Here is a 25,000-nt window from a genome sequence, read left to right on the forward strand (position 1 = left end):
AAAGGCCTCACTGTGTCATTATGAAAGGCCTCACTGTGTCATTATGAAAGGCCTCGCTGTGTCATTTATGGCCTCACTGTGTCATTATGAAAGGCCTCACTGTGTCATTATGAAGGCCTCACTGTGTCATTATGAAAGGCCAACATTCTTTGAAATAATGTGTCTTTGCATTCATGAGTTATAATGAAAGCTTCTGGAATTACAGGTTTGTTGTAATGGATTCTGGAACCATCGAAACACATTCCAGCTCTGGGAAACTGTCCTTCCTGCCTTAAACAGTTTGAATGTGTGTATTTTATTTTTATTTTCATATTTTCTTTAATCCACAACACTTCAACAGCAAAGTAGTCGTTGAAAAACCCAACGACAAACTCAATCATTTCAAAGGTTACATGTGAGTAGTAACAACAACAACAACAACAACAACAACACTATTATACTGTATCAAAGAGGCCAACCAAACCAGTCATGTTGTGTATGAATGAAGCCAAGCTAAATGGATGAATACGTTACTGTATTTCTCCCAATGCTCTAAATAAAGCATTACTTTACTGTATTTCTCCCGATGCCCTAAATAAACCACTACTTTACTGTATTTCTCCTGATGCTCCAAATTAACCATTACTTTACTGTATTTCTCCCGATGCTCCAAATTAATCATTACATTACTGTATTTCTCCTGATGCTCTAAATAAACCAATACTTTACTGTATTTCTCCTGATGCTCTAAATAAACCATTACTTTACTGTATTTCTCCTGATGCTCTAAATAAACCATTACTTTACTGTATTTCTCCTGATGCTCTAAATAAACCATTACTTTACTGTATTTCTCCTGATGCCCTAAATAAAACCATTACTTTACTGTATTTCTCCTGATGCTCTAAATAAACCATTACTTTACTGTATTTCTCCTGATGCCCTAAATAAACCACTACTTTACTGTATTTCTCCTGATGCTCCAAATTAACCATTAACTGTATTTCTCCTGATGCTCCAAATTAACCATTACTTACTGTATTTCTCCTGATGCTCTAAATAAACCATTACTTTACTGTATTTCTCCTGATGCTCTAAATAAACCATTACTTTACTGTATTTCTCCTGATGCTCTAAATAAACCATTACTTTACTGTATTTCTCCTGATGCTCTAAATAAACCATTACTTTACTGTATTTCTCCTGATGCTCTAAATAAACCATTACTTTACTGTATTTCTCCTGATGCTCTAAATAAACCATTAATTTACTGTATTTCTCCTGATGCTCTAAATAAACCATTACTTTACTGTATTTCTCCTGATGCTCTAAATAAACCATTACTTTACTGTATTTCTCCTGATGCTCTAAATAAACCATTACTTTACTGTATTTCTCCTGATGCTCTAAATAAACCATTAATTTACTGTATTTCTCCTGATGCTCTAAATAAACCATTACTTTACTGTATTTCTCCTGATGCTCTAAATAAACCAATACTTTACGGCTCTAGCAGCTTCTCACCGACGTTCTTAGAGCCCCGTAGCTTTTATAGCAGCTGCTATGTCCACTCTCCAGTCCAGTTAGGCCATAAAGGGAGAGAATTAATGAATAGCCTGCGTCTGAAATTGCATCCTGTTCCCTATGTAGTGCACTACTTTCGACTAGGGCCGTAGGGCATGGCACCCTATTCCCTATGTAGTGCACTACATTTGGACGCACTACTTTTGGGTGCCATTTTGGACATGTCCATGGAGAATATATAGGGGGTAATGAATACCTAATGAGACGTGAGTGTAAAAGAATGTCTCTCTGCAGAGAGACGGCTGATATCAGGAAGTTGGGCTTTAGGATTGACAGTCTGCTGCTGAGGGGGTGTACCGTCAGAAACACAGACCACGCAGCTGGGTTCGTGGTGTACGCAGGTGAATATGACCTCTGACCTCTGACCTCTGACCTCTGCTCTACTGTTACAACTTTACGTTCCTGGTTAAGTGATTACATTTACGAAGTTCGTTAATTACAGCAATCGGAACATTTGAGTGTTTAAATTAAAACACCAGAAAAGACGACGAGCCTCGTTTGAGTAAACACTTACCCCGCTTGCGACCACGTAGCGGTTTACTAGCGGCTCGCCACTGGCCAGGTTGGCACCGCTACAGCGTTTCACTCATCTCTTGTTTCAGGCCGTGAGACCAAGTCCATGCTAAATAACTACAGACCCAGGTACAAACGCAGGTACAGGTACAAACTGGAACGCAAGATGAACATGGACGTGCTCTTTTGTGTCATTGTGCTCTTCTGCATGTGCCTTATAGGAGCGCTTGGTAAGTTGAACCTGCAGTTCACCTCAATTCCAATACCATACAATCATGGTAACACAATATTTGAAGGATACACACCTACATAAAGACCTGATGATAATATATTTGTAAACCATACCAAGCCGTATAGAGAACTAGGTAAAGTTAACCTACCCTACATTAATTACCATACAATTACTACATCATATTGTACTAATATACCTTCCCTATCAACATATAGGTCTACGTACTGATATAGCCAAGACAACTGCATCTTCTAGCAATGCACTGTATAAAGATGTTAAGTGCCAATGACACCTTATTCCCTACATAGTGCACTACTTTTGACCAGAGCCCCATAGGCCCTGGCAAAAAAAATTGTGGACTAAGTAGGGAATAGGGTGCCATTTGGGACACACTTCAGCTCGCAGGGTTAATAACTACTTAACTAGACACCGGGCCTGATAGGACAGCTCACAAAGCTTCTGCTCTTTTCTGTCCATATTAACACATGGATGGGTGGAAGAGGCAGGGCCAGGAGCAAGGAGGGAGGGCGTGGTCAAAACAACACATTCACTAGCCAAGGTTAATGTTCTCATCCAGTGACCTTTATAGGAAGACATTGAACAGTGATCAGGATCAGGTCGTAAGGTTAACTTTCTAATCCATTGAACTTTATACACTCATCAAGGCTGTCCCCACCGACGAACACTTTTTGGTTCCTGTTAGAACTCATTTGGTGTCCATGTAGAACTTCTTTGCGTGAAGGGTTTTACATGGAACTCGAATGGGTTCTAACCTGGAACCAAAAGGGTTCTACTTGGAACCAAAAAGGTTCTTGACAAGGGTTTTCCTATGGCAAGGTTCAAGATTGCATTTTTTTTCTAAGAGTCTAGGAAGTAATGTAAACATTGATCAGGTCCAGCAAGATTAATGTTGTAATCCATGGACTTTTATAGGAAGACATTTTAACATCAGTCATTGGCCGGCCATCAGTATATAGAGTGAAGAAGAAGAGGGGAAAGGAGGGAGGAAAAAGTGACAGAAACAACCCCTGTTCTGAGGTAGAGGAGTGTGATTAATCCACCTGTCCTTACTGTCCTTTTTCTTTCTTACCTCCTCTCTCTCCTCTCCTCCTGTTCTTACCCTCCTCTCCTCTCCTCTCATCCTGTTCTTACCCTCCTCTCCTCTCCTCTCATCCTGTTCTTACCCCTCCTCTCTACTCATCCTCCTGTTCTTACCCTCCTCTCCTCTCATCCTGTTCTTACCCTCCTCTCCTCTCCTCCTGTTCTTACCTCCTCTCCTCTCATCCTGTTCTTACCCTCCTCTCCTCTCCTCCTGCTCTTACCTCTCTCCTCTCTCATCCTGTTCTCCTCTCCTCTCATCCTGTTCTTACCTCCCCTCTGTTCTTACTCCTCATCCTGTTCTTACCCTCCTCTCCTCTCCTCCTGTTCTTACCCTCCTCTCCTCTCCTCCTGTTCTTACCCTCCTCTCCTCTCATCCTGTTCTTACCCTCCTCTCCTCTCCCTCTCCTCTCATCCTGTTCTTACCCTCCTCTCCTCTCATCCTGTTCTTACCCTCCTCTCCTCTCCTCCTGTTCTTACCCTCCTCTCATCTCCTCCTGTTCTTACCCTCCTCTCCTCTCTCCTGTTCTTACCCTCCTCTCCTCTCATCCTGTTCTTACCCTCCTCTCCTCTCATCCTGTTCTTACCCTCCTCTCCTCTCATCCTGTTCTTACCCTCCTCTCCTCTCTTCTCCTCCTGTTCTTACCCTCCTCTCCTCTCCTCCTGTTCTTACCCTCCTCTCCTCTCTTCCTGTTCTTACCCTCCTCTCCTCTCCTCTCATCCTGTTCTTACCCTCCTCTCCTCTCCTCTCATCCTGTTCTTACCCTCCTCTCCTCTCCTCTCATCCTGTTCTTACCCTCCTCTCCTCTCCTCTCATCCTGTTCTTACCCTCCTCTCCTCTCCTCCTGTTCTTACCCTCCTCTCCTCTCCTCTCATCCTGTTCTTACCCTCCTCTCCTCTCCTCTCCTCCTGTTCTTACCCTCCTCTCGTTTCCTCCTGTTCTTACCCTCCTCTCCTCTCCTCCTGTTCTTACCCTCCTCTCCTCTCATCCTGTTCTTACCCTCCTCTCTACTCATCCTGTTCTTACCCTCCTCTCCTCCTGTTCTTACCCTCCTCTCCTCTCATCCTGTTCTTACCCTCCTCTCCTCTCCTCCTGTTCTTACCCTCCTCTCCTCTCCTCCTGTTCTTACCCTCCTCTCCTCTCATCCTGTTCTTACCCTCCTCTCCTCTCATCCTGTTCTTACCCTCCTCTCCTCTCCTCCTGTTCTTACCCTCCTCTCCTCTCATCCTGTTCTTACCCTCCTCTCCTCTCATCCTGTTCTTACCCTCCTCTCATCTCCTCCTGTTCTTACCCTCCTCTCCTCTCCTCTCCTCCTGTTCTTACCCTCCTCTCCTCTCATCCTGTTCTTACCCCTCTCCTCTCCTCTCCTCCTGTTCTTACCCCTCTCCTCTCCTCCTGTTCTTACCCTCCTCTCCTCTCCTCCTGTTCTTACCCTCCTCTCCTCTCCTCTCATCCTGTTCTTACCCTCCTCTCCTCTCTCCTCCATCCTGTTCTTACCCTCCTCTCCTCTCCTCTCATCCTGTTCTTACCCTCCTCTCCTCTCCTCTCATCCTGTTCTTACCCTCCCCTCTCCTCTCCTCTCATCCTGTTCTTACCCTCCTCTCCTTTCCTCATCCTGTTCTTACCCTCCTCTCCTCTCCTCCTCTTTACCCTCCTCTCCTCTCCTCCTGTTCTTACCCTCCTCTCCTCTCCTCCTGTTCTTACCTCCTCCTCTCCTCCTGTTCTTACCCTCCTCCTCTCATCCTGTTCTTACCCTCCTCTCCTCTCCTCTCATCCTGTTCTTACCCTCTCCCTCCTGTTCTTACCCTCCTCTCCTCTCATCCTGTTCTTACCCTCCTCTCCTCTCATCCTGTTCTTACCTCCTCTCCTCTCCTCCTGTTCTTACCCTCTCTCCTCTCCTCCTGTTCTTACCCTCCTCTCCTTTCCTCCTGTTCTACCCTCCTCTCCTCTCATCCTGTTCTTACCCTCCTCTCCTCCTCTCATCCTGTTCTTACCCTCCTCTCCTCTCCTCTCCTCCTGTTCTTACCCTCCTCTCCTCCTCCTGTTCTTACCCTCCTCTCCTCTCCTCCTGTTCTTACCCTCCTCTCCTCTCCTCCTGTTCTTACCCTCCTCTCTCTCATCCTGTTCTTACCTCCTCTCCTCTCCTCCTGTTCTTACCCTCCTCTCCTCTCCTGTTCTTACCCTCCTCTCTTTCCTCCTGTTCTTACCCTCCTCTCCTCTCATCCTGTTCTTACCCTCCTCTCCTCTCATCCTGTTCTTACCCTCCTCTCCTCTCTCCTCCTGTTCTTACCCTCCTCTCCTTTCCTCCTGTTCTTACCCTCCTCTCCTCTCCTCCTGTTCTTACCCTCCTCTCCTCTCCTCCTGTTCTTACCCTCCTCTCCTCTCCTCCTGTTCTTACCCTCCTCTCTTTCCCTCCTCCTCCCTCCTCTCCCCTCCTGTTCTTACCCTCCTCTCCTCTCCTCCTGTTCTTGCCCTCCTCTCCTCTCATCCTGTTCTTACCCTCCTCTCTCTCCTCCTGTTCTTACCCTCCTCTCCTCTCATCCTGTTCTTACCCTCCTCTCCTCTCCTCTCCTCCTGTTCTTACCCTCCTCTCCTCCTCCTGTTCTTACCTCTCTCCTTTCCTCCTGTTCTTACCCTCCTCTCCTTTCCTCCTGTTCTTACCCTCCTCTCCTCTCCTCCTGTTCTTACCCTCCTCTCCTCTCCTCCTGTTCTTACCCTCCTCTCTCTCCTCCTGTTCTTACCCTCCTCTCCTCTCCTCCTGTTCTTACCCTCCTCCTCTCCTCTCATCCTGTTCTTACCCTCCTCTCCTCTCCTCTCCTCTCATCCTGTTCTTACCCTCCTCTCCTCTCATCCTGTTCTTACCCCTCCTCTCCTCTCATCCTGTTCTTACCTCTCTCTCTCATCCTGTTCTTACCCTCCTCTCCTCTCCTCTCCTCTCATCCTGTTCTTACCCTCCTCTCCTCTCATCCTGTTCTTACCCTCCTCTCCTCTCATCCTGTTCTTACCCTCCTCTCCTCTCCTCTCATCCTGTTCTTACCCTCCTCTCCTCTCATCTCATCCTGTTCTTACCTCCTCTCCTCTCCTCTCCCCTGTTCTTACCCTCCTCTCCTCTCCTCTCCTCCTGTTCTTACCCTCCTCTCCTCTCATCCTGTTCTTACCCTCCTCTCCTCTCCTCTCATCCTGTTCTTACCCTCCTCTCCTCTCCTCCTGTTCTTACCCTCCTCTCCTCTCATCCTGTTCTTACCCTCCTCTCCTCTCATCCTGTTCTTACCCTCCTCTCCTCTCTCTCTCCTGTTCTTACCCTCCTCTCCTCTCTCCTCTCCTCCTGTTCTTACCCTCCTCTCCTCTCCTCCTGTTCTTACCCTCCTCTCCTCTCCTCCTGTTCTTACCCTCCTCTCCTCTCCTCCTGTTCTTACCCTCCTCTCCTCTCATCCTGTTCTTACCCTCCTCTCCCTCCTCTCCTCCTGTTCTTACCCTCCTCTCCTCTCCTCTCCTCCTGTTCTTACCCTCTCCCCCTCTCATCCTGTTCTTACCCTCCTCTCCTCTCATCCTGTTCTTACCTCCTCTCCTCTCATCCTGTTCTTACCCTCCTCTCCTCTCATCCTGTTCTTACCCTCCTCTCCTCTCCTCCTGTTCTTACCCTCCTCTCCTCCTGTTCTTACCCTCCTCTCCTCTCCCTCCTGTTCTTACCCTCCTCTCCTCTCCTCCTGTTCTTACCCTCCTCTCCTCTCCTCCTGTTCTTACCCTCCTCTCATCTCTTCCTGTTCTTACCCTCTCTCCTCCTCCTGTTCTTACCCTCCTCTCCTCTCTCCTCCTGTTCTTACCTCCTCTCCTCTCCTCTCCTCCTGTTCTTACCCTCCTCTCCTCTCATCCTGTTCTTACCCTCCTCTCCTCTCATCCTGTTCTTACCCCCTCTCCTCTCCTCCTGTTCTTACCCTCCTCTCCTTCCCCTCCTGTTCTTACCCTCCTCTCCTCTCCTCCTGTTCTTACCCTCCTCTCCTCTCCTCCTGTTCTTACCCTCCTCCTCTCCCTCTCATCCTGTTCTTACCCTCCTCTCTCTCCTCCTGTTCTTACCCCTCCTCTCCTCTCATCCTGTTCTTACCCTCCTCTCCTCTCTCCTGTTCTTACCCCTCTCTCTCCTCTCCTCCTGTTCTTACCCTCCTCTCCTCTCCTCCTGTTCTTACCCCCTCCTCCTCTCATCCTGTTCTTACCCTCCCTCCTCCTGTTCTTACCCTCCTCTCCTCTCCTCCTGTTCTTACCTCCTCTCCTCTCCTCCTGTTCTTACCCTCCTCTCCTCTCATCCTGTTCTTACCTCCTCTCCTTTCCTCCTGTTCTTACCCTCCTCTCCTCTCATCCTGTTCTTACCCTCCTCTCCTCTCATCCTGTTCTTACCCTCCTCTCTACTCATCCTGTTCTTACCCTCCTCTCTACTCATCCTGTGCTTACCCTCCTCTCCTCTCATCCTGTTCTTACCCTCCTCTCCTCTCATCCTGTTCTTACCCTCCTCTACTCATCCTGTTCTTACCCTCCTCTCTTCCCCTCCTGTTCTTACCCTCCTCTCCTCTCATCCTGTTCTACCCTCCTCTCCTCTCATCCTGTTCTTACCCTCCTCTCCTCTCCTCCTGTTCTTACCCTCCTCTCCTCTCATCCTGTTCTTACCCTCCTCTCTCTACTCATCCTGTTCTTACCCTCCTCTCCTCTCATCCTGTTCTTACCCTCCTCTCCTCTCCTCCTGTTCTTACCCTCCTCTCCTCTCATCCTGTTCTTACCCTCCTCTCCTCTCATCCTGTTCTTACCCTCCTCTCTACTCATCCTGTTCTTACCCTCCTCTCCTCTCATCCTGTTCTTACCCTCCTCTCCTCTCATCCTGTTCTTACCCTCCTCTCCTCTCATCCTGTTCTTACCCTCCTCTCTACTCATCCTGTTCTTACCCTCCTCTCCTCTCATCCTGTTCTTGCCTCCTCTCTACTCATCCTGTTCTTACCCTCCTCTCTCTCCTCCTGTTCTTACCCTCCTCTCCTCTCATCCTGTTCTTACCCTCCTCTCCTCCTCCTGTTCTTACCCTCCTCTCTACTCATCCTGTTCTTACCCTCCTCTCCTCTCATCCTGTTCTTACCCTCCTCTCCTCTCATCCTGTTCTTACCCTCCTCTCTACTCATCCTGTTCTTACCCTTCTCCTCTCATCCTGTTGTTACCCTCCTCTCATCCTGTTCTTACCCTCCTCTCATCCTGTTCTTACCCTCCTCTCCTCTCATCCTGTTCTTACCCTCCTCTCTACTCATCCTGTTCTTACCCTCCTCTACTCATCCTGTGCTTACCCTCCTCTCCTCTCATCCTGTTCTTACCCTCCTCTCCTCTCATCCTGTTCTTACCCTCCTCTCTACTCATCCTGTTCTTACCCTCCTCTCCTTCCCTCCTGTTCTTACCCTCCTCTCCTCTCATCCTGTTCTTACCCTCCTCTCCTCTCATCCTGTTCTTACCCCCTCCTCTCCTCTCCTCCTGTTCTTACCCTCCTCTCCTCTCATCCTGTTCTTACCCTCCTCTCTACTCATCCTGTTCTTACCCTCCTCTCCTCTCATCCTGTTCTTACCCTCCTCTCCTCTCCTCCTGTTCTTACCCTCCTCTCCTCTCATCCTGTTCTTACCCTCCTCTCCTCTCCTCTCATCCTGTTCTTACCCTCCTCTCCTCTCCTCCTGTTCTTACCCTCCTCTCCTCTCATCCTGTTCTTACCCTCCTCTCTACTCCTCCTGTTCTTACCCCTCCTCTCCTCTCATCCTGTTCTTACCCTCCTCTCCTCTCATCCTGTTCTTACCCTCCTCTCCTCTCATCCTGTTCTTACCCTCCTCTCTACTCATCCTGTTCTTACCCTCCTCTCTACTCATCCTGTTCTTACCCTCCTCTCCTCTCATCCTGTTCTTACCCTCTCCCTCTCATCCTGTTCTTACCCCCTCCTCTCTACTCATCCTGTTCTTACCCTCCTCTCCTCTCATCCTGTTCTTACCCTCCTCTCCTCTCATCCTGTTCTTACCCTCCTCTCCTCTCATCCTGTTCTTACCCTCCTCTCTACTCATCCTGTTCTTACCCTCCTCTCCTCTCATCCTGTTCTTACCCTCCTCTCCTCTCATCCTGTTCTCACCCTCCTCTCCTCCCATCCTGTTCTTACCCTCCTCTCCTCTCATCCTGTTCTTACCCTCCTCTCTACTCATCCTGTTCTTACCCTCCTCTCCTCTCATCCTGTTCTTACCCTCCTCTCCTCTCATCCTGTTCTTACCCTCCTCTCTACTCATCCTGTTCTTACCCTCCTCTCCTCTCATCCTGTTCTTACCCTCCTCTCCTCTCATCCTGTTCTTACCCTCCTCTCTACTCATCCTGTTCTTACCCTCCTCTCCTCTCATCCTGTTCTTACCCTCCTCTCCTCTCATCCTGTTCTTACCCTCCTCTCCTCTCATCCTGTTCTTACCTCCTCTCTACTCATCCTGTTCTTACCCTCCTCTCCTCTCATCCTGTTCTTACCCTCCTCTCTACTCATCCTGTTCTTACCCTCCTCTCCTCTCCTCCTGTTCTTACCCTCCTCTCTCTCATCCTGTTCTTACCCTCCTCTCCTCTCCTCCTGTTCTTACCCTCCTCTCTACTCATCCTGTTCTTACCCTCCTCTCCTCTCATCCTGTTCTTACCCTCCTCTCCTCTCATCCTGTTCTTACCCTCCTCTCTACTCATCCTGTTCTTACCCTTCTCTCCCTCTCATCCTGTTGTTACCCTCCTCTCATCCTGTTCTTACCCTCCTCTCTCATCCTGTTCTTACCCTCCTCTCCTCTCATCCTGTTCTTACCCTCCTCTCTACTCATCCTGTTCTTACCCTCCTCTCTACTCATCCTGTGCTTACCCTCCTCTCCTCTCATCCTGTTCTTACCCTCCTCTCCTCTCATCCTGTTCTTACCCTCCTCTCTACTCATCCTGTTCTTACCCTCCTCTCCTTCCCTCCTGTTCTTACCCTCCTCTCCTCTCATCCTGTTCTTACCCTCCTCTCCTCTCATCCTGTTCTTACCCTCCTCTCCTCTCCTCCTGTTCTTACCCTCCTCTCCTCTCATCCTGTTCTTACCCTCCTCTCTACTCATCCTGTTCTTACCCTCCTCTCCTCTCATCCTGTTCTTACCCTCCTCCTCTCCTCTCCTCCTGTTCTTACCCTCCTCTCCTCTCATCCTGTTCTTACCCTCCTCTCCTCTCCTCTCATCCTGTTCTTACCCTCCTCTCCTCTCCTCCTGTTCTTACCCTCCTCTCTCTCATCCTGTTCTTACCCTCCTCTCTACTCCTCCTGTTCTTACCCTCCTCTCCTCTCATCCTGTTCTTACCCTCCTCTCCTCTCATCCTGTTCTTACCCTCCTCTCCTCTCATCCTGTTCTTACCCTCCTCTCTACTCATCCTGTTCTTACCCTCCTCTCTACTCATCCTGTGCTTACCCTCCTCTCCTCTCATCCTGTTCTTACCCTCCTCTCCTCTCATCCTGTTCTTACCCTCCTCTCTACTCATCCTGTTCTTACCCTCCTCTCCTCTCATCCTGTTCTTACCCTCCTCTCCTCTCATCCTGTTCTTACCCTCCTCTCCTCTCATCCTGTTCTTACCCTCCTCTCCTCTCATCCTGTTCTTACCCTCCTCTCCTCTCATCCTGTTCTTACCCTCCTCTCCTCTCATCCTGTTCTTACCCTCCTCTCCTCTCATCCTGTTCTTACCCTCCTCTCCTCTCATCCTGTTCTTACCCTCCTCTCTCTCATCCTGTTCTTACCCTCCTCTCCTCTCATCCTGTTCTTACCCTCCTCTCCTCTCATCCTGTTCTTACCCTCCTCTCTACTCATCCTGTTCTTACCCTCCTCTCCTCTCATCCTGTTCTTACCCTCCTCTCCTCTCATCCTGTTCTTACCCTCCTCTCTACTCATCCTGTTCTCTCTACTCATCTCTTCCTCCCTCCTCTCTTCCTTCTCCTTCAGATCCTGATTCCCATCTCCTTGTACGTATCCATTGAAATTGTGAAGGCGGGTCAGGTGTTCTTCATCACTAACGACATAGACCTGTATGATGAAGAGACAGACAGCAGAGTCCAGTGTAGAACCCTCAACATCACTGAGGACCTGGGACAGATTCACTACGTCTTCTCGGACAAGACTGGTACCCTCACAGAGAACAAGATGGTGTTCAGAAGATGCACCGTCATGGGAACAATGGGAACTGTAAAGAAACAATGGGAACTGTAAAGAAACAATGGGAACTGTAAAGAAACAATGGGAACTGTAAAGAAACAATGGGAACTATAAAGAAACAATGGGAACTGTAAAGAAACAATGGGAACTGTAAAGAAACAATGGGAACTGTAAAGAAACAATGGGAACTGTAAAGAAACAATGGGAACTGTAAAAAAACAATGGGAACTGTAAAGAAACTATGGGAACTGTAAAGAAACAATGGGAACTGTAAAGAAACAATGGGAACTATAAAGAAACAATGGGAACTATAAAGAAACCATGGGAACTGTAAAGAAACAATGGGAACTGTAAAGAAACAATGGGAACTGTAAAGAAACAATGGGAACTATAAAGAAACAATGGGAACTGTAAAGAAACAATGGGGACTGTAAAGAAACAATGGTAACTGTAAAGAAACAATGGGAACTGTAAAGAAACAATGGGAACTGTGAAGAAACAATGGGAACTGAAACCAGTTGAACATGCCCTGCTGTTCAAATAGCATTAGTTGATTGTGACTGTCAAGGTCGCTGGATGTAATTTGAGCTCTTCCACTCGTTGTCTGCTTAGTTGTTTTTTTGGTATTTTAATAGGACTTGCTTCAGCATTGATGTTTGTTGGTGGTCCAGTCTTGATGGTATAAACAAATTAAGGAGTGTGCCTTTACGTATCCTCATCACAAGTTCCACAAACCCCGCTGGCTTATCAACTTTAACCCTGGTTTCAACCATCTGGACCACAGTTTAGCAGGTACTGCTATGGGAATCTACCTCTCTCCTGTTATCAACCCAATGTTTCCTCATATTAAAGACTAAACAGAATATTGTGGGGCTCTGGCCTTGAGCCAGGCCCCTGAAATGCTGATGCAGTTTTAATTAGGGGTTCTAGCACCAGTAATGATGAAAAATGGCCCTTTCTAGTTTCATCTGGTTCTGTAGTCTACAGACTGTAATCTGCTCCAGGATCGGTTTATGCTGTCTAGCCAACTCCTATGATCATTAAACATCAACAGGAGTTGGCTGTACAGCACAAACAGATACGGGCCCAGTTTATACTGAGTGAGTACAGTGAATATGTTTTGGCTCTCCTCTCCAGACATCCGTCTGCCTGTCCCTGGGGAGGCTGATGACACAGAGGAAGAGGTTCCCTTCCACCAGAGACCACTCCCTTTGAGGACAGGATGGACCCTGGAAGACAACCATGACCATGACCCAGAAGCAATACAATGTTGCCATGGTGCGCAGCGACCTCACAGGAACAAGGAAGGAAGTGGCCAGGGGGAAGTAGCATTCAGCAGTCCACTGGTGAGATTATAGCTTTATGATAACAACAACAATAGAAACAATGCATTTGTTAGGCTGAGTACCCAATGTATCCATACCGCTCAAGCAAGAATGTTTTGGATAGTAAATACTTCAAATAACTCAACCTAAAACACAGCATATAATGTTTTTATGACTCTGTGGTCAGTGGGTGTGGCTCTTTGCCGTATCTGTAGTTGCACATATGGTCATGCTGAGCAACATGACGCCATGGGCTACTGATATCACATCAACATCAACATCACATCACATCAACATCACATCACATCAACATTATATCACATCAACATCAACATCAACAATATATCACATCACATCACATCAACATTATATCACATCAACATTATATCACATCAACATCAACATCAACAATATATCACATCACATCACATCAACATTATATCACATCAACATTATATCACATCAACATCAACATCAACAATATATCACATCACATCAACATTATATCACATCAACATCAACATCAACAATATATCACATCAACATGACGCCATGGGCTACTGATATCACATCAACATTATATCACATCAACATCAACATCACATCAGCATCAACATCAACATGACGCCATGGGCTACTGATATCACATCAACATCAACATCACATCAACATCAACATTATATCACATCAACATTATATCACATCAACATCACATCAACATCAACATCAACATTATATCACATCAACATGATGCCATGGGCTACTGATATCACATCAACATCAACATGATGCCATGGGCTACTGATATCACATCAACATCAACATGATGCCATGGACTACTGATATCACATCAACATCAACATGATGCCATGGACTACTGATATCACATCAACATCAACATCACATCAACATCAACATTATATCACATCAACATGACGCCATGGACTACTGATATCACATCAACATCAACATTATATCACATCAACATTATATCACATCAACATCAACACTATATCACATCAACATTATATCACATCAACATTATATCACATCAACATCAACATTATATCACATCAACATGACGCCATGGACTACTGATATCACATCAGCATCACATCAACATCACACCACATCAACATCAACATTATATCACATCAACATGACGCCATGGGCTACTGATATCACATCAACATCACATCAACATCAACATCACATCAACATCAACATCATATCACATCAACATTATATCACATCAACATCAACATCACATCAACATCAACATCAACATTATATCACATCAACATCAACATCAACATCACATCAACATCAACATCAACATTATATCACATCAACATCAACATTATATCACATCAACACTATATCAAATCAACATTATATCACATCAACATTATATCACATCAAATTATATCACATCAACATCACATCAACATCAACATCAACATTATATCACATCAACATCAACATCAACATCAACATCACATCAACATCAACATCAACATTATATCACATCAACATCAACATTATATCACATCAACATATATCACATCAACATTATATCACATCAACATTATATCACATCAACATCACATCAACATCAACCTCAACATTATACCACATCAACATCAACATCAACATCACATCAACATTATATCACATCAACAATGTATCACATCAACATTATATCACATCAACATCAACATCACATCACATCAACATAATATCACATCAACCTCAACATTATACCACATCAACATCAACATCAACATCACATCAACATAATATCACATCAACAATGTATCACATCAACATTATACCACATCAACATCAACATCAACATCACATCAACATTATATCACATCAACATTATATCACATCAGCATTATATCACATCAACATCAACCTCAACATTATACCACATCAACATCAACATCAACATCACATCAACATTATATCACATCAACAATGTATCACATCAACATTATATCACATCAACATCAACATCACATCACATCAACACTATATCACATCAACATTATATCACATCAACATCAACATTATATCACATCAACCTCAACATTATATCACATCAACATCAACACTATATCACATCAACATTATATCACATCAACATTATATCACATCAACATCAACATTATATCACATCATCATTATATCACATCAGCATTATATCACATCAACATCAACATTATATCACATCAACATCACATCAACATCAACATCAACATCAATCATTATATCACATCAACATCAACATCAACATCACATCAACATCACATCAACATCACATCAACATCAACATCAACATTATATCACATCAACATTATATCACATCAACATCAACATCGACATTATATCACATCAACATCAACATTGTATCACATCAACATCACATCAACATCAACATCAACATTATATCGCATCAACATTATATCACATCACCATCAACATTATATCACATCAACATTATATCACATCAACCTCAACATCAACATCAACATTATATCACATCAAATTATATCACATTAACATCAACATCACATCAACATCACATCAACATCAACATCACATCAACATCAACATCACATCAACATTATATCACATCAACATCACATCACATCAACATCAACATCAACATCAACATCAACATCAACATCAACATTATATCACATCAACATTATATCACATCAAATTATATCACATCAACATCACATCACATCAACATCAACATCAACATTATATCACATCAACATCAACATCAACATCACATCAACATTATATCACATCAACATCAACATTATATCACATCAACATCAACATCACATCAACACTATATCACATCAACATCAACATTATATCACATCAACATTATATCACATCAACATTATATCACATCAACATCACATCAACATTATATCACATCAACATTATATCACATCAACACTATATCACATCAACATTATATCACATCAGCACTATATCACATCAACATTATATCACATCAACATCAACATCACATCAACATTATATCACATCAACATTATATCACATCAACACTATATCACATCAACGTTATATCACATCAACATTATATCACATCAACATCAACATCAACATCAACATTATATCACATCAACATTATATCACATCAACATCAACATCAACATCAACATTATATCAACATCAACATTATATCACATCAACATTATATCACATCAACATCAACATCAACATCAACATTATATCACATCAACATTATATCACATCAACATTATATCACATCAACATTATATCACATCAACATCAACATCAACATTATATCACATCAACATCAACATCAACATTATGTCACATCAACATCAACATTATATCACATCAACATCACATCACATCAACATTATATCACATCAACATCAACATTATATCACATCAAAATCACATCAACATCAACATCAACATCATCATTATATCACATCAGCATTATATCACATCAACATCAACATTATATCACATCAACATCAACATCAACATCAACATCACATCAACATCACATCAACATCACATCAACATCAACATTATATCACATCAACATTATATCACATCAACATCAACATCAACATTATATCACATCAACATCAACATTGTATCACATCAACATCACATCAACATCAACATCAACATTATATCACATCAACATCAACATTATATCACATCAACATTATATCACATCAACCTCAACATCAACATCAACATTATATCACATCAAATTATATCACATTAACATCAACATCACATCAACATCAACATCACATCAACATCAACATCACATCAACATTATATCACATCAACATCACATCACATCAACATCAACATCAACATCAACATCAACATCAACATTATATCACATCAACATAATATCACATCAAATTATATCACATCAACATCACATCACATCAACATCAACATCAACATCACATCAACATATCATCAACATCAACATCAACATCACATCAACATTATATCACATCAACATCAACATCATATCACATCAACATCAACATCACATCAACACTATATCACATCAACATCAACATTATATCACATCAACATTATATCACATCAACATTATATCACATCAACATCGACATCAACATTATATCACATCAACATTATATCACATCAACACTATATCACATCAACATTATATCACATCAGCACTATATCACATCAACATTATATCACATCAACATTATATCACATCAACATCAACATCACATCAACATTATATCACATCAACACTATATCACATCAACATTATATCACATCAACACTATATCACATCAACGTTATATCACATCAACATTATATCACATCAACATCAACATCAACATTATATCACATCAACACTATATCACATCAACATTATATCACATTAACATTATATCACATCAACATCAACATTATATCACATCAACATTACGTCATGGGCTACTGATATCACATCAACATCAACATCAACATTATATCACATCAACATTATATCACATCAACATTATATCACATCAACATTATATCACATCAACATCAACACTATATCACATCAACATTATATCACATCAACATTATATCACATCGACAGCAACATTATATCACATCAACATTATATCACATCAACATCAACATTATATCACATCAACATGATGCCATGGGCTACTGATATCACATCAACATCAACATCAACATCACATCAACATCAACAACAACATTATATCACATCAACATTATATCACATCAACATTATATCACATCAACATTATATCACATCAACATCAACATCAACATCAACATTATATCACATCAACATTATATCACATCAACATCAACAACATCAACATCAACATCAACATATATCACATCAACATTATATATCACATCAACATTATATCACATCAACATTATATCACATCAACATTATATCACATCAACATTATATCACATCAACATCAACATCAACATTGAATCACATCATATCAACATCATATCAACATCACATTACATCACATCCACAGTAGGTTGCAGTAATAGATTGCAGTAGTAGGTTGCAGTAGTAGGTTGCAGTAGTAGGTTGCAGTAGTAGGTTGCAGTAGTAGGTTGCAGTAGTAGGTTGCAGTAGTAGATTGCAGTAGTAGATTGCAGTAGTAGGTTGCAGTAGTAGATTGCATCAAAGATTGCAGTAGTAGGTTGCAGTTCATCAAACATTTGACATTGTGGGGGTAGTAACAAAAAAAGTGACCCCCCAAAAAATACTCAATTGAATCAATTTTAAATTCAGGCTGTAACTCAACAACATTTGTAAAGAACTTACTGAAGCCCATACTGCATTAATACTTTAATAACCAACACCGTCCCATAGAGGTACAGTAGAACAGTATGGTGTTTCATTCTGTCCCCCCTGTCCTTCCTGTGTACAGGAAACAGAGGTGGTGACAGACAGAAAGCTACTTCAGCGTGTCCTGAGAGGTGATGCCAGACAGAAAGCTACTTCAGCGTGTTCTGAGGTGGTGCCAGACAGAAAGCTGGTTCTGCCAGACAGAAAGCTACTTCAGCGTGTTCTGATAGGTGGTGCCAGACAGAAAGCTACTTCAGCGTGTTCTGATAGGTGGTGCCAGACAGAAAGCTACTTCAGCGTGTCCTGAGAGGTGATGCCAGACAGAAAGCTACTTCAGCGTGTTCTGAGAGGTGGTGCCAGACAGAAAGCTACTTCAGCGTGTTCTGAGAGGTGGTGCCAGACAGAAAGCTACTTCAGCGTGTTCTGAGAGGTGGTGGTGACGGGGCAGAGGGACACGCCCACTGCCGGGAAACAGATCTCTACCTGGACTTCTTCTTGGCTCTCGCTGTCTGCAACACGGTGGTGGTTTCCATGGCAACGCAGGCTCAGGCTCAAAGACGGAGAGTGAGTCGTGCTCTGTTCCAAGTGTTCCGTTCCTCTCCTCCGTTCTCTTCTCTTCACTGTGACCCTGACTTGGTGTAGGAGAGAGGAAGATGGGATGAGGAGGAGGGAAGGAGGAGAAGAGAGGAGGAAGACGGGAGGAAGAGGGGGAGGAAAGGAGGGAGAGAGGGAGATGGGATGAGGAGGAGGGAAGGAGGAGAAGAGAGGAGGAAGAGTGGAGGAAGAGGGGGAGGAAAGGAGGGAGAGAGGGAGATGGGATGAGGAGGAGGGAAGAAGGAGAAGCGAGGAGGAGGAGTGGAGGAAGAGGGGGAGGAAAGGAGGGAGAGAGGGAGATTGGATGAGGAGGAGGGAAGGAAGCGAAGCGAGGAGGAGGAGTGGAGGAAGAGGGGGAGGAAAGGAGGGAGAGAGGGAGATGGGATGAGGAGGAGGGGAGGAAGAGAAGCGAGGAGGAGGAGTGGAGGAAGAGGGGGAGGAAAGGAGGGAGAGAGGGAGATGGTTTTGTGACCTCAACTTCTAAGACCGCAGGTTATATAACAATATTTGATCTTGATCATAATATTAAACCTTCCTAAATTAAAGGCGGCCTTCGTGATAGATCCTGATGGTTGAAAATGTGCCATTTTATCAGAACAGAATTTCTAGGAAGTACATTTTACTTATAGGATATATGTAGGGTAGAGTTCTGCCCTGCAGTCCAGATATCTGGCAGTAAGGCTGTAGTACTACCCTGCAGTCCAGATATCTGGCAGTAAGGCTATAGGACTGCCCTGCAGTCCAGATATCTGGCAGTAAGGCTATAGGACTGCCCTGCAGTCCAGATATCTGGCAGTAAGGCTATAGTACTGCCCTGCAGTCTAGATATCTGGCAGTAAGGCTACAGCACTGCCCTACAGTCCAGATATCTGGCAGTAAGGCTATAGTACTGCCCTGCAGTCCAGATATCTGGCAGTAAGGCTATAGTACTGCCCTGCCGTCCAGATATCTGGCAGTAAGGCTATAGTACTGCCCTTCAGTCCAGATATCTGGCAGTAAGGCTATAGTACTGCCCTTCAGTCCAGATATCTGGCAGTAAGGCTATAGTACTGCCCTGCAGTCCAGATATCTGGTAGTAGGAACAGTGAGGTACGCAGTGAAGAGAAATCCAATTTATGTATTTCAGCAGAGCCATCAATTAAATTAGTCTGCCTCTTTATCTATCTACTTCTCAGATTTATCTTGAATTATATACTTGCTCTGTCCTCACTGGAAACGTTGTTGGCCAAAACGTTCTCCTTCTCTCCCATCAGTGGTCAGTGTTAATTTACCTAATTGCTCTTTGAGGCTCCAGACAAAATGTCTAGGTCCCTTTTTACTAAATTAACCACACACACACACACACACACACACACACACACACACACACACACACACACACACACACACACACACACACACACACACACACACACACACACACACACACACACACACACACACACACTAGGCATGGCACGACATGGGGAGATACACCCTCGTTAATTTGATTACCCAGAGTTCCTGATTGGGTCGGGAAGTACGAGAGGCCGGCGGGCTGTCCCAAGAACTCAGGATGGGAATGTCAAAACAGTCATTCCTATTGGTTAAGTGGGCGTGCCCTTTGTGGTGCAATGACAGGCAGACCGGAGTTGCTGATTGGATGATCAGAACACAGTTTCTTCATGGTCTCATCAGACCAGTGGTAGAAAAACTACTAAATTGTCATACTTGAGTAAAAGTAAAGATACCTTAATTAGAAAATGACTCAAGTAAAAGTGAAAGTCATCCAGTAAACTACTTGAGTAAATGTCTGTAGAAATGTAGTTGCTAAAATATACTTAAGTGTCAAAAGTGAAAGAAATCCAAATCAAATCAAATTTTATTTGTCACATACACATGGTTAGCAGATGTTAATGCGAGTGTAGCGAAATGCTTGTGCTTCTAGTTCCGACAATGCAGTAATAACCAACGAGTAATCTAGCTAACAATTCCAAAACTACTACCTTATACACACACAAGTGTAAAGGGATAAAGAATATGTACATAAAGATATATGAATAAGTGATGGTACAGAACGGCATAGGCAAGATGCAGTAGATGGTATTGAGTACAGTATATACATATGAGATAAGTAATGTAGGGTATGTAAACATAAAGTGGCATAGTTTAAAGTGGCTAGTGATACATGTATTACATAAAGATGTATGGTTCTATATGGTACTACTGTAAGTTACTGTATGGTTCTATATGGTACTACTGTATGGTACTGTATGGTTCTATATGGTTCTATATGGTACTACTGTATGGTTCTATATGGTACTGTATGGTACTGTAAGTTACTTTATGGTACTGTATGGTTCTGTATGGTGCTGTAAGTTACTGTATGGTTCTATATGGTACTGTATGGTACTGTATGGTTCTGTATGGTGCTGTAAGTTACTTTATGGTTCTATATGGTACTGTATGGTACTGCATGGTTCTGTATGGTGCTGTAAGTTACTTTATGGTTCTATATGGTACTGTATGGTTCTATATGGTACTTTATGGTACTGTATGATACTGTATGGTTCTATATGGTACTGTATGGTACTGTACGTTACTGTATTGTACTGTATGGTGCTGTAAGTTACTGTATGGTTCTATATGGTACTGTATGGTTCTCTATGGTACTTTATGGTACTGTATGATACTGTATGGTTCTATATGGTACTGTATGGTTCTGTATGGTGCTGTAAGTTACTTTATGGTCCTGTATGGTACTGTATGGTTCTATATGGTACTGTACGTACTGTATTGTACTGTAAGTTACTGTATGTTACTGTATGGTACTTTATGGTACTGTATGGTACTGTATGGTACTGTATGGCACTGTAAGTTCTTTATGGTACTGTATGGTTCTGTATGGTGCTGTAAGTTACTTTATGGTACTGTATGGTACTGTAAGTTACTGTATGGTTCTATATGGTACTGTATGGTACTGTATGGTTCTATATTGTACTGTATGGTTCTATATGGTACTGTATGGTTCTATATTGTACTTTATGGTCCTGTATGGTACTGTATGGTTCTATATGGTACTGTATGGTACTGTATGGTACTATATGGTACTGTATAGTTCTATATGGTACTGTATGGTTCTATATGGTACTTTATGGTTCTATATGGTACTGTATGGTTCTATATGGTTCTATATGGTATACTGTATGGTTCTATATGGTACTGTATGGTACTGTATGGTTCTGTATGGTGCTGTATTACTTTATGGTTCTATATGGTACTGTATGGTACTGTATGGTTCTGTATGGTGCTGTATGTTACTTTATGGTTCTATATGGTACTGTATGGTTCTATATGGTACTGTATGGTACTGTATAGTTCTATATGGTACTGTATGGTTCTGTATGGTGCTGTACTTTATGGTACTGTATGGTACTGTAAGTTACTTTATGGTTCTATATGGTACTGTATGGTACTGTATGGTTCTGTATGGTGCTGTAAGTTACTTTATGGTTCTATATGGTACTGTATGGTTCTATATGGTACTGTATGGTACTGTAAGTTACTTTATGGTACTGTATGGTTCTGTATGGTGCTGTAAGTTACTTTATGGTACTGTATGGTACTGTAAGTTACTTTATGGTACTGTATGGTACTGTAAGTTATTGTAAGTTACTGTATGGTTCTATATTGTACTGTATGGTTCTATATGGTACTGTATGGTTCTATATTGTACTTTATGGTCCTGTATGGTACTGTATGGTTCTATATGGTACTGTATGGTACTGTATGGTTCTATATGGTACTGTATAGTTCTATATGGTACTGTATGGTTCTATATGGTACTTTATGGTTCTATATGGTACTGTATAGTTCTATATGGTTCTATATGGTACTGTATGGTACTGTATGGTTCTGTATGGTGCTGTAAGTTACTTTATGGTTCTATATGGTACTGTATGGTACTGTATGGTTCTGTATGGTGCTGTAAGTTACTTTATGGTTCTATATGGTACTGTATGGTTCTATATGGTACTGTATGGTACTGTAAGTTACTTTATGGTACTGTATGGTTCTGTATGGTGCTGTAAGTTACTTTATGGTACTGTATGGTACTGTATGTTCTATATGGTACTGTATGGTACTGTATGATACTGTATGGTTCTATATTGTACTGTATGGTTCTATATGGTACTGCATGGTTCTATATGGTACTTTATGGTCCTGTATGGTACTGTATGGTTCTATATGGTACTGTATGGTACTGTATGGTTCTATATGGTACTGTATAGTTCTATATGGTACTGCATGGTTCTATATGGTACTTTATGGTTCTATATGGTACTGTATAGTTCTATATGGTTCTATATGGTACTACTGTATGGTTCTATATGGTACTGTATGGTACTGTATGGTTCTGTATGGTGCTGTAAGTTACTTTATGGTTCTATATGGTACTGTATGGTACTGTATGGTTCTGTATGGTGCTGTAAGTTACTTTATGGTCCTGTATGGTACTGTATGGTTCTATATGGTACTTTATGGTACTGTATGATACTGTATGGTTCTATATGGTACTGTATGGTACTGTACGTTACTGTATTGTACTGTATGGTGCTGTAAGTTACTGTATGGTTCTATATGGTACTGTATGGTTCTCTATGGTACTGTATGGTTCTATATGGTACTGTATGGTTCTCTATGGTACTGTATGGTTCTATATGGTACTGTATGGTACTGTAAGTTACTTTATGGTACTGTATGGTTCTGTATGGTGCTGTAAGTTACTTTATGGTCCTGTATGGTACTGTATGGTTCTATATGGTACTTTATGGTACTGTATGATACTGTATGGTTCTATATGGTACTGTATGGTACTGTACGTTACTGTATTGTACTGTATGGTGCTGTAAGTTACTGTATGGTTCTATATGGTACTGTATGGTTCTCTATGGTACTGTATGGTTCTATATGGTACTGTATGGTTCTCTATGGTACTGTATGGTTCTATATGGTACTGTATGGTACTTTATGGTTCTATATGGTACTTTATGGTACTGTATGGTACTGTACGTTACTGTATTGTACTGTAAGTTACTGTAAGTTACTGTATGGTACTTTATGGTACTGCATGGTACTGTATGGTACTGTAAGTTACTTTATGGTACTGTATGGTTCTGTATGGTGCTGTAAGTTACTTTATGGTACTGTATGGTACTGTAAGTTACTTTATGGTACTGTATGGTACTGTAAGTTACTGTAAGTTACTGTATGGTTCTATATTGTACTGTATGGTTCTATATGGTACTGTATGGTTCTATATGGTACTTTATGGTCCTGTATGGTACTGTATGGTTCTATATGGTACTGTATAGTTCTATATGGTACTGTATGGTTCTATATGGTACTTTATGGTTCTATATGGTACTGTATAGTTCTATATGGTATTGTATGGTACTGTATGGTTCTATATGGTACTGTATGGTTCTATATGGTACTGTATAGTTCTATATGGTACTGTATGGTTCTATATGGTACTTTATGGTTCTATATGGTACTGTATAGTTCTATATGGTATTGTATGGTACTGTATGGTTCTATATGGTACTGTATGGTTCTATATGGTACTTTATGGTACTGTATGGTTCTATATGGTACTGTATGGTTCTATATGGTACTGTATGGTTCTGTATGGTACTGTATGTTTCTGTATGGTACTACTGTATGGTGCTATATGGTACTGTATGGTACTGTATGGTTCTGTATGGTACTTTATGGTACTGTATGGTTCTGTATAGTTCTATATGGTACTGTATGGTGCTGTAAGCTACTGTATGGTACTGTGTGGTTCTGTATGGTACTACTGTATGGTGCTATATGGTACTGTATGGTACTGTATGGTTCTGTATGGTACTGTATGTTTCTGTATGGTACTGTATGGTGCTATATGGTACTATGGTGCTGTAAGCTACTGTATGTTACTGTATGGTACTGTATGGTTCTGTATGGTACTACTGTATGGTGCTTTATGGTACTGTATGGTACTGTATGGTTCTGTATGGTACTGTATGGTGC

General features: G+C 42.4%; 1 protein-coding gene across 1 annotated transcript in view; it reads left to right on the forward strand.

The window, feature by feature from the left end:
• Positions 1 to 25,000, forward strand: part of atp10b (ATPase phospholipid transporting 10B) — a 108,656-nt gene that overhangs the window by 68,548 nt on the left and 15,108 nt on the right. Inside the window, 2 exon segments of the mRNA XM_042326329.1 lie at positions 1,535 to 1,561; positions 11,494 to 11,502. Coding sequence (XP_042182263.1) covers positions 1,535 to 1,561; positions 11,494 to 11,502 — 36 coding nt within the window.

This window comes from Oncorhynchus tshawytscha, linkage group LG08 (genome assembly GCF_018296145.1).
Source record: "Oncorhynchus tshawytscha isolate Ot180627B linkage group LG08, Otsh_v2.0, whole genome shotgun sequence".
Taxonomy (NCBI): Eukaryota; Metazoa; Chordata; class Actinopteri; order Salmoniformes; family Salmonidae; genus Oncorhynchus; species Oncorhynchus tshawytscha.